The 12,141-nt window shown below is 40.6% G+C and overlaps 1 protein-coding gene across 1 annotated transcript in view; it reads left to right on the plus strand.

Annotated features, from left to right (window-relative positions):
- Positions 1–12,141, plus strand: part of ABHD3 (abhydrolase domain containing 3) — a 38,900-nt gene that overhangs the window by 14,543 nt on the left and 12,216 nt on the right. The window contains exons 2-5 of the mRNA XM_010006918.1: positions 1,086–1,249; positions 3,763–3,945; positions 5,657–5,702; positions 8,569–8,681. Coding sequence (XP_010005220.1) covers positions 1,086–1,249; positions 3,763–3,945; positions 5,657–5,702; positions 8,569–8,681 — 506 coding nt within the window. The remainder of the gene's footprint in view (positions 1–1,085; positions 1,250–3,762; positions 3,946–5,656; positions 5,703–8,568; positions 8,682–12,141) is intronic.

Genomic DNA, 12,141 nt, shown 5'->3' on the forward strand with positions numbered 1-12,141 from the left:
AGATGGTTCGGAGAGGCAGGGCAGGAGCCCGACCTCTTCGGTTTAGGAACAGGGCAGGTGGTAAAATAGTTCGCTGCCCTTGTGCCGGCCTTCGGCCCCTCCGGCGATCAGCTTTAGAGATGCTATCGCAGCGCTTTATTGGGGGGGGGCTGAGGCACTTTCTTGCATCTTCCCGTCGGTCGTGGTTTCACAGATCAATTAGGCATTCTCAGATCCCTTGGATACAGTGAGCCTGACCTGATCTAAAGTGGCCCCGCGGTGAGAGCGCCTCGTTGAATGCTTAATTGACTGAAGATATGCATATTAAGAGCATTATGACTGTAGAAGGCGTGCGCGTTGCCACAGCCTCTCAAGAAACACTGAGACCGTAGCTTTCCTCTTCATCGAGAAGAGAGTAACTTGGTTGTGGTGAGCGAAGAAAGGGGCAGGGTGAGGTGGATGTAGGTACCCCTGCTGCTTTGTGCAGTTGTTTCCTCCAAGGCATCTGCTGTTGTGCTGGTACTGTCTGCGTGTTGGAGAAGAGAAGTGTAAGAAACGTGGTTGCTAAAACGTGAGTTGATTGGTATGCAGGGGTTTCCCTGTTAATTGGTAGGCAAATGGAAGCTGTAAGAAAAAAAACACCTCTGTATGCAAGGTGTTGTTAGAGGTGAGTAACCAGTGCAGATGTGCACCATAATGTGAGATGGGAAGAGGAGTGTCCTGCCAAATTAAAGTAGGTATTGCAGGTGCAGATAGATTTCTGTGTGGTGCAAGAAAACTGCATCTTTCTCCCCGACTGTGAGGCAGTGTGGTTTTGATTCCCCAGTGAAAGGCAGGATGCTGGTAAAAGCAGAGCTAGAACAGCATGTGCTTAGAAGTAGGTAAGGAATCCATAATGTTTAGTGGGTTTCACTTTTCAGTTGGGCATTTTGGCACTTTGTTTGTTTTTTGTTTACTTACCTCTTTACCCTGAAAGGACCAAACATTGCAAATTATTATATTAAAGAAATCTGTTTACTGAAAGAGCATTTAAGCAAGGTTTCTTTATTTATTTGCTATTTTGTTTTATGTGAATGCCCGTGCCTGACTGTAGTCTCTCTCCTTAGAAACCCCGGCTGGTGGCCAGCAATGACCGTTTCTGCCGCTTCCTCGAGGAGTATTGCCCTGTTGTGACAGAAACTTACTATCCCACGATTTGGTGCTGGGAAGGTCGGGTGCAGACACTCCTGCGTCCCTTTATCACCTCTAGGCCCCAAGTACAGTACAGGAAGTAAGTGCCTTTCTTCTGGAAAATGACTGGTGTGGTAGCCAGTCTATGGTTTCCTCTGTGTCACAGCTACTGTCATTGCTCAAGCTTGGGCCCATTTTTTTTTTCTTTTATGTCTTTACAACTCCATTGTAAGCTTTTATGTCTCTACAACTCTTATCCTGGATTTGAGATGCAGTAGGTTTAAAAGGTCAAGGTTTCCAAATGGCCTCATTTTAGCTCTGAGAGTTTTGGAGCACTGAAGAATTGATGACAATACAGGAGCTGATGTGGTTACATGTTCACTGAATCACACAAGGGTTGAGGTCAGTAAGGACCTCTGGAAGTTGCCTGGTCAAATCCCTCTGCTCAGGCAGGGCCATCTAAAGCCAGTTGCTCCAGACTGTGTCCAGACAGCTTTTTAATAGCTCTAAGGATGGCAACTCCATAACCTTCCTGGGCAACCTGTGCCTATTCTTGGCACCCTCACAGTGAAAAGTGTTTCCTAATGTTCAGAGGGAACCTCCTGTGTTTTAAGTTTGTGCCCATTGCTTTTGATCCTGTCACTGGGCGCCGCTGAAAAGAGCCTGGACCCATCCTCTCTGTAGTCTCCATTTAGGTATTTATATGAATTGGTAAGATCCCTGAGCTGTCTCTTCTCCAGGCTGAGCAATCCCAGCTCTCTCAGCCTTTCCTCACAGGAGAGGTGCTCCAATCCATTATCTTTGTGACCCTTTGCTGGACTCTCTGCAGTATGTCCATGTCTCCCTTGTACCAGGAAGCTCAGAACTGGACCCAGTACTCTGAATATGGCTTAATCAGTACTGAGTAGAAGGGAAGGATGACCCCCCTTGACCTGCTGGTAACACTCCCCATAATGCAGCCTAGGAGGCTGTTGGCCTTCTTTCCTGCAAGGGCACATCTCTAGCTGATATTCAGTGTGGTGTCCACCAAGACCCCCATGTTCTTTTCTGCCAAACTGCTTTTTAGACTGTCAGTTCCTACCCTATATTGACCAGCTTGTTCCTTCCTAGGCACAGGACTTTGCACTTCCTGTCGTTAAACTTAATGAAGTTGCTGTCAACCCATTTCTCCAGTCTGCTAAGGTCTCTCTGGATGGCAGCACAGTCACCTCATGTATCAAATATTCTGGTGTTCGAATGCCATCATTTTGCAAGGGCCATACAGTCACTGTATCTGTCCATTGAGCCCATGTGTTCTTCCTTGACCATAGCATGGCCACATTCAGTCTTGTTTCAAATATGTAAAACAACTGGGATTTTCAAAGTAGCTTTTATCTGTGGGTTTTATGTTGTTTTCTTTGATGCCTAAATTCTAAGAGGGAAAAAACTTATATTTATTGTTTGTCCTCAGCTGATCTCTCTCACACAGAAATGAGCCTTAGTCTGGCACATGAGGCATTTGGCACAAGACCTAAGGAGAAGTACTTTTATGCGCCGGAACCTGGATGCAGCACAAGTTGTTTCAGCTCTGTTTGCATGGTAGAATAGATTTAGCATTTAGCAGCTTCCCTTAGTTTTAGTAACTAGGAAACATTTCAGTGGTATGGCCATGTCCGTTTTTTTTTAGCCCTTCTTGTATACTCTCTTATTTCAAGGTTTGTGAGGGAAGAAACATAGTTCCATGGGGCAATGCTTATTTTGCACCATTTGAGTTTGTGTTGGCAGTACACACCCGCATTGCATCTACTTCTCATTACTGAAAAAGGGCAAAGCTGAGCTAATGAGTCCAACAAGGCTGACAAGCTTTAAAATCTGGAGTAGGTGCTATCAAGACTTTCAAATGAAAAATCAAATGCAAGGTAGGCTTACGTTTTGGTAGTTCCTATACCAGCTCTCTTGTACAATGTCTTCATTGCCAGAGAAGAGGGAAGATGCTGTATGTTTCTAAAAAAAGACTGAATCTTTTAATGGTGTAATGCATGCTTAGCTTCTTGGGATATTACTGTGTTTGTTGTATTCTTAAGATACATAGTTTAAGAGTGCATTTTAGTAAAGTTTGTGGAGATAGAGGGTGAAAGATATAGTAGTGTGTGTCTGTTTTTGCATGTTTTAAACATATCAAAGTGCCATCCATTAAGCATGCTGCTTCTTTGGATAGAGGGAAAAAATGTGATACATTTTTAATGCATTGCCCAGTGTGCTATCCAAAGATTCTCAGATGATCCAAAGGAAATCTACAGTACACAAGCCTATATCAAATAGAAGGCAATGCCAAAAATCACATTAGTTACAAGCTTCCAGAACATCAGGAACGATTCAAGAAGGGCCCGTCTCTCCATTAACTGTAAATGGGAATTACTCTGCAAAGTGACTGTGCTCACTCGTGCCAGCTGGAGGTGTGGCTCTTTCTGAATGGTAAACATGCAAACATATCGAGTTGGGTGGCACTTTGGGTATTAAAACATAATAAAAAATGCAGAATTCCTACATGGTAATTTGTACGCTCTAAGCACTCTTGATAGTATGTGTGTATTTTTAAATCTAATCAGTGTTCTCTTGAAATGTGCCTTTCAGTGAGCTTATTAAAACAGCAGATGGAGGACAGATTTCATTGGATTGGTTTGATAATAACGACAGCTTATATTATCCGGATGCCAGCACAAGACCCACTGTCCTGTTGTTGCCTGGACTGACAGGAACAAGCAAGGAATCCTACATTCTTCATATGATTCATCAAAGCAAAACGTTGGGATATAGGTGCTGTTGCATTTAGTTCCTAGTATTTCACTTCTTCTAATAAGATCAAATATAAGAATGTATAAGATGCCTTCTTAAGGCAAATGAGATCTAAAGACACTAGTTCATGTAAGAAAGTATCATTAGTAATAACAGTAGTAGAGGTAATGTAACAGACAGTACATTTGGAAGGGCAGTTTTAGTATCTTCAGAGGTGCCCCAGAGATTGCAGAGGAATCAAGCTAAGTCTGCATAGGCCTGTGCTGCTGCTGCTTTAATTATAGTATCAGTGTGTGTGTTACCTTTACACTTTCTAGAGAAGGGGTTCCTGTTCAGCTCCAAGAAGACTCTTGTGGATGGGTTGCTGGCAGCAGACCTCAGAAGAGGTCAGCTTCTGGATGCTGAAATTGCTTATTCAGCAGCCTCAAATCCATGAGAGCAGAAAGGGGAGCTAGACTGCTCTTACTCATGGTGGTGAAGAAAAAGGCTTGTCACCTCTTAATTGTTGCTGCTTAATTTACTTTTGTTATTAAGGCTTTTTGGTCTGGGTTGGTTAAAATAAGTGGATTAGTCAATGAGTAGATTCCTTTACGTAATCATATTGCTGCTGCTGTGCATTAAAATAAACTGTCATTGTTCCAGGATCTGTATTTGGAATATTACATTCTGTCTTTGGAGATTAGCTTCTGATACTGACTATAATAAGTTCTTCAAATATGTATATATGAGCTTTTATCCACATGTCTGGCCATCTTTTCTCTCTTTGGAGGTTTGGTAACTGGTTTACTAAAATTATGAAGGTCAAATAACACTATGATGGTTCAAAGTACTTTTAAAATCACTTTAAAACTTAATAGTAGAAAATATCAGAGGAGGAAAGCTCTCAAATCAATAACATCTTACTAATAATTTTTTAAGTATTCCTAAAAGAAATACCTGCATTTGATTGCCTGAGAAAAGAAGGTATAGCATGAAAAAGGTGAACCTTAGATCGGATTTCAACAGAATGCTGTATTTTTTTCATTAAACAGCAACATTTGAGAAAAAGACTGAAATAAGTAATTTTTCATGCCTTTACCCCATCTAAAATATGTATATATTCTTTAATACAATTATTACAGTGAGAATAGTAGAAGAGTAACAGAAAAGCAAGATTTATTAAGAAAGCATAGATCCTTAAATCAGGGTAACTCTGCTAGAAAACTCAGACACTCCCACCAGCATAGAGAGAAGAAAAATTTCTGCTATAGCAGCCAAAAAAACCCACACAAAACAAAACAAAACAAAACTCCCATCCCCAAGAACCTGCAACTTAGATGTAGCTGTTCATTATAATTTTTATTTGGCTCATTTCTTGCTATGTAGCATCAGAGGATGTCTACATATGGATCTCTTGATGTTCTCTTTCATAGCACTGCTTTAACCTTAGCCCTATTTGGGCAGAGCTTATGGCTCCATATTTGGCCAGCTCAGAGTGCAGACAGAACAAGGTACACGTACCACCCTGAGGTAAATCTGACCTCGACTGGCAAATCACAGAGCTCATATAGAGTCCCACTGACTCAGTGAGATCCATCTTGGTGCACAGGTTCTTCCACACAGGTCGGAGCTGAACGTATTCATAGAACTGGCTTGTTTTTCTTTATGTGTTTTCAGTTTTGTTTGTGTTTCAGTTACCTTTTTCAGTGAAATGAACTATGTGTATAATTGAATTTACTTTCTCAATTTTTAGATGCGTGGTTTTTAACAATCGGGGAATTGCTGGTGAGGAACTTTTGGTAAGGATGACTTTTAAGATAAATGTCTCTGATGTATAAGCAGCATATATGGAATCATACATGCCTACTTCTACAGCTGGATTTAAATGAGATAAACTCACAGCATATGTTGAAAATGCAAAAAAGAGGATCTAGTAGATCAATAATGTGCCAATATTCCCCTTTTACTTTAAAACTCTGAGGCCAACTGGTCAACACGATTTTTTGATGAACATTTTATTTTAGGAAATAATGTAAATTATTGATGTCTGTTACATGAAATGAACAAACCTTACACTTTTCTTTCTAAAAATACTGCAGCATCTAAAATGCATATATACAAGACATTCTGTTCAATCAGTGCAATTTTCTCCCACTCTTAACATGCAAATCCAAATATAAGCAATAGTAATTACTTTCCCAGTTGCCAACATGGGTTTAAAATAGATTTTGATGTAGTTAAGAAATCGTGCCATTAAAATTTATCCGTATTATGTGTTATTGAATTAATGAACCAGATTTATATGGATAGCCATATCCTAAAAGTTAAATATGTTCTGGTATTTTTCTCAGCAATTATGACACAAACTCAGCTACGAAAGACATTTTTTGTCTTTGGGACAGACATATCTTGTTCACTTAGAAATAGCTGGCAGTTCCACAAATGACCAAGTCTTGAAGCTAAATGTTTTTTGTAGCTAGGGACAAGGCATGATGAAATATTGCTGAATAAGCTTTGTTTCTTCATATGTGTTTTGTTGATAGTTCTGCAGCTGGAATGAATGTGCATAATAGTTGGTATTGTTTAGCATTTTTTAATACCCTGGTTTCAAACTGTAAAAAGCTCAGAATGTTTTCCCATAATCAGATAAAACACTTCAATGCAAATATTGCCATGTTAAGAGTAGTTTTCTGCATACTTTTGGAGATGGATCTACAAAGCAGTTTTGTGACACACAAAGTCCTTATTGATACACTTCTGAATCAGTAAGATAAAAGATCTCTTGTTGGGAGATATTGTGTGTATTTTACTGTAATCAGATTTACATCTTTAAGCTTTATACAATCTTACTGTGAAACAAACCAGCTGAAATGATCACATTCTGGAAAGGGGTTTCTATATTTTAATAGCAAATCCCTAGTTAATGAGTTTGAAGCATAGTTAAGCACCACAGCAGAAATCAGTCATGCAAGTAGTTATTTTTCTAGTTTCTTTAAATACAGATTCAAATTTACACCAAATAATAGCTCTTAAAGAATCAGTTGTAAAATGCTGTTCTTGTTTGTTATTGAAAGTTACTGTGACTTATTATCGTGGAATAACAGTAGATAGACAGTAAAGTGTCAGGAATTAACAAATTAAAATGCAAGGAATCTCTGTAGTTTTGTAAACTTTTAAACAAATACACTTTCACTTAGAATACATTAGACCCTAGTTAATAAAAATAATTTATTTTTCCTTGTAAACTTGAAAATTTAAAATAAAACACATTCACACTGTTTTTAATTAGTAGCATGTAAAACAGTGAAGAGTGATTCATGTGGTTGAGAACTGGAAATGCAACATAAATGGAAATTAGAAACATCTTCAGTTTTAATTATCCAGCTTTAAGTTTTCTTTCCTTTTAAAAAAATCTTTGACTTACACATTTGAATGTTCTTGTTAAATGTATTTTAAGTAATTAATTTCATCTAATTAAACTTGTTAAAATTCCCCACAAATATCCAGGGTGTTTAATCAAAAGCAATTTGAAAAAACATGCTTAAAATACATTGTTGCTTTAGGCAACAAATAAGTTCAGTTAACTCTTAATTAAGTATTTTATATCCAGTCTTAATGTTTATACTGAATTTTGGCAGGTCTGCCCCTACCTATCATAGAATCATAGAATGGTTTGGGTTGGAAGGGACCTTAAGGATCATCTAGTTCCACCCCCCTCCATGGGCAGGGACACCTCCCACTAGACCAGGTTGCTCAAAGACCCATCCAGCCTGGCCTTGATAGTTAAGTCAAGGTCACTAATACATTAGTAGCCACTTTATAGTTAAAAATACCTTACTGCTGTAGAAGAAGTCTAGAGAAGACCATCAGAAAAAACATGTTTTACTGTGATTCTTCCTGTACCCAAAAGGACTTACCTCCCATACAGTGCTCCAGATTATGGCCTGTAGCACTTGTCTGTGCAGGTGAGGCTCAAAAGCTGTTGTTTATCCTTCAAAAGCAAGGAAGGGATTACCCAAATCTCAGTGATGGCAGTGGAAGTCATTCCATGTCTCAGGTCAAGAGCTGAAGAGACACTGATGGCAGATATGCAAGGGATGACGTGTGTTTCATTGCTTTAGTTAATAAAATATTTTAGTAGAGTAGGTAAACAGGACTGGTGAATTTATTTAATTTATTTGCTTGTAATGTGTGTAGCTGTTAAATGTTTGCTATGCTGGCAGAACTCGAAATCTAGTGTTTTCCTATGCATTTGAATGTGGGTGAAGATGGTAAAATTGTCATTATAACTTTCTTTTCTGTAAATTGCAGCCTTTATGATATGTTTCCATTTCCTCAGGGTATTTTAAAAATATCTGTGCCTGTCTAGTTCTGATCTTGTTCTATTTAGTTTAGCTCGTTGCTCTGTGTTCAGATTTTGTCTAATGACCTGGTGCAGATACTGAAGATATTTGTCATGTGTCTTATTTTGTAATGATAACAAGTGTAACTCCTTCCTCCACATCCTTCTGAAATGCTCTGGGTTTATACTTGCCATTTGCAGCTTCGCGATAAAGGCTAAATTTATATCGTTACATAAATGATCTGCTGCTCAGTTTGCTTTGCCCTTAAAGGATGACACAAAATATCATGATGCCTTTTTTTCCCCCCTCTGACTCCTTACAGACCCCAAGGACTTACTGTGCAGCTAACACGGAGGACTTGGAGGCTGTTATCCACCATGTGCACAGCCTGCACCCCTCGGCTCCGTTCCTGGCAGCCGGTGTTTCTATGGGAGGGTAAGTTATTGCGTAACACAAGCTTCAGCTTCACTTAGATTGTAAGATAGTAAGACTGTTGTGTCCTGATGGTAAATTACTACTCTGCAATACTTTTATTTGTCACTGAACTGCAACTAACTTGGGTCTGTCTCCAATAGGCAGCTTTCAGAGGACTTTTTAGCTCTGTGTCAAAATTCGCCATTGTTCAAAAGTTGAAGGGGGTGGAGAAAGGAAACACTGACAGACAGATTGGCAGCCAAACAGTGGGCAATACAATCTTTGGGAGCTATGGAGGCTGTCTTTGGAACAGAGGGATAAAAAAATAGGAACTAGAGCTAACATACCCGGTTTCTTGCCACATCAACCTCTGGAAATGACAAGATTTATCTTCACTCTGTTGGGGTTCTGCAGTGTGTGGGTAGGTTAACCTGGAAGACATGTGGGTATTTGTTCTGTCTGGCTCAGAAGCAAGCAGTAGTATTGTTGTTGAAACCAGTATGGCTTGATATAGCATGTGATGTTAAGACTTGCTGTGTCCTGGCTTCTCTCCAGAAAGGACAACTAGCACAGACAATGGTAGCGTGGTTGCTTGGAAAAATCACTGCTGGAATCTAGGAGAAATGTTCAGACAGTCTCTTTAAGGAAATTCACAGGAAAGGGAAACTTCCATTAGAAATGCTGCAGACACAGCAGTAACTTCCTGAGACTTCCCTTCCTTCTGAGAAATTTTAAGGGAGGTGGGAAGGTGGAAGGTGCCTTGTATATTGACATTAATCTACTAACAACTTGTAGGCGCTTTGGGATAAATACAGATTTACTCAAGCAATATAGTTATTGATAATAAAATCAGTAATTAACTTGGAAGCCTTTTAAATCGGGCCAGTCTTTTTCCATTTGTCATGTTGGGATTTTCATGTGTCTTCAGGATGAAGGCATGAATCTCTCCAGTATGTCAGTGTCTATCTTGCTGGGAAGCCAAAAATTTGGCACAGTACTCCAGATACAATCTCCTAAGTGCCAAATACAGGGAAATAATTTCCCTAGACCTGCTTGTTTTACTGTTATTAACAGAGCACAGCATGTTCTTGTTTGTATTCGTTGCTGCAAGGATGCATTGCTGAGTCCTGTTCTGTTTGCCCAGGTCTTTTTCAGCTGCTCTCTATGCAGTCATCAGTCTGTCCTAGGTACAGGACTTTGTGTTTGCCTTTGAACTTCATGAGGTTTCTAGCAGCCCATTTCTCCTGTTGAGATCCCTCTGAATGGCAGCCCTGTCTTCCATTTCACCAGTCACTCCCCACAATTTGACCTGCAAGCTTACTAAGAGTGTGTTCCATCTCATCATTCAGTTAATGAAGACATTACAGAGCATGGGTCCCAGTATTGACCCCTGAGGAACACTGCTAGTATCTGGTCCAGCCACTCCAGTTGGACTTCCAAGTTCCTGATGACAACTCTCTTGAGTCTAGGCTGACTCACATTGCAGATCACCTATTCAAACCATGTTTCTCCAGTTTGGCTACATGGAAGACTGCCAAAAGCCTTGCTAAAGTAAAAATAAGCAACATCCAGTCCTTTTCCCTAATCAGCAAAAACAGTCAGCTCATCATAGAAGGTGATACAGTTGCTCAAGAATGTTTTGTTCTTGGTAAATCCATGCTGGCTGTTAACAGTCACCTTCTTTACCTTTACATGCTTGGAAATGGCTTCCAGAGAATATTTCCAAAGTTCTGAGGTTAGTCGGCCCAGCCTGTGTTTCCTTTCCCTTGCCATTCTTGTAGGTGGTTGGTTGCTTTTCCTCCCAGGTATTGCTTTTTCACAGTTGCTGTAACCTTTCAAAAGCCATAGAGAGCAGTCTCGTAATGATGTTGGCTCCCTCCATCTGGAGCTTTGGTGCACTTCATCTGGTCCCATTGACATGTCTATGTCCAGTTTGCATAACTGGGTCCTAACTTGATCTTCCTCTGCCATGAGTAATAAAGTACTTCATTCTCTCATACTCTGCCACTAGACACAGAATCCTGGGAGGCCTAAGAACAGACCTCAGCAGGGAAGACAGGGAGCCTCAGCCTTTTACAAATCTTTTGTCACTATGTTCCCTGCTCTGTTGAATAGTGGTCCCAGGAGAGAAGAATGGCTAGTCAGCCTAACCTCAGTTCTTTGGGAAGATCCTACAGAAGTGAACTCCAAGGATATGAAGGATAAGAAGGTGACTGGATTCACCAAGGGCAAAGCATGCCTGAGCAATCTGATTGCCTTCTATGATGAGATGACTGGCTTCACTGATGAGGGGAAAGGAGTGGATCTTGCTTGTACAGAGCCTTTTTAGTAGCAGTGTTCTTACAGAAGCCTTGTTACAGGAGCCCTTTTCTTGTCCTGCATATCCCCTGCTAGTTCCAACTCCAGCTGAGCTTTAGCTTTTCTAACTGCACCCCTGCATGCTTGGGCAATGACTGTTTCTCCTAGGCAGCCCTCTACCCTTCTGCCTTCAGGGCACTTCCTTCTTGAACTCAGGCAGGAGTCTTTTGTTCCTCTCTGTGGTCTTCTGCCACTTTTGCTCCACTTCCTGCACATCAGAACGTACCACACTTGTGCTTTATGTTCAGTGATCCTTAAGGTCAAACAGTTCTCCGAGACCCCTTTTCCCATCAGGGCCATCTTACATGGGATCCTGCCAAGCAGATCTCTGACCAAACTAAAAGCAACTCTTTTAAAGTCCAGTATTGTTGATTCTGCTGCTTGCCTTCCCTACTCTCTTTTGATCTTAAAAATCCATCATCAAATAATCTCAGTGGCCAAGGCTGCTCTGCACCTATCCCTGATGGGTTCTTCCTTACATGTGAGTAGCAGATCCATAGACTGTTTCCCCTGTTTGGGTCATCAATCATGTATTGAAAGATTGTCCTCTATGCTTTACAGAAATCTCATCTGCTTGTGCTTTGCTGTGGTGTTGTTGCAATTCATGTTGGGATGGTTACAGTTCCCTGTGCCCAGTGATTATAAAGCTTCTTTTAGCTGTGTGAAGACTTGGACTCTCTGATTCCTCCTCTTGATCAGGGGTCCATAGCAGACATGCACCATGATACCCTTTGTTGACCTCCTATCTAATTTTGACCTGATAGCTCTGAACTGGCTTGTAATCTGCACCAGGGAAAAGTTCTGTGCATTTAAATGGCATCTTTGTCTAAGTTGCAAACCTTCCTCCTTGCTTTCAAGGCCAATCCTTCATGAAGAGTCTATTTGCATCCCTCATACCAGAGTCTTGTCTACACTGTGTTCATGCTTGTTCTGGCACATGAGATGGGCCACAGTTGTGTTGCTTTCTCAGGGAAGTGTGAGAGACTCCCCCACTATGCTGTCCCTTGAGTACTGCCAGGCCTCCACTTCTCTGCAGGCTTTGTACTCCATCCCTTGACAAACCTGGTATAAAACTCTTCTTCACAAGATCAGCAAGCCTGTTGGCTTTTATCTCACTTGGCAT

Source organism: Chaetura pelagica, unplaced genomic scaffold (assembly GCF_000747805.2).
Source record: "Chaetura pelagica isolate M959 unplaced genomic scaffold, ChaPel_1.0 scaffold109, whole genome shotgun sequence".
NCBI lineage: Eukaryota > Metazoa > Chordata > Aves > Apodiformes > Apodidae > Chaetura > Chaetura pelagica.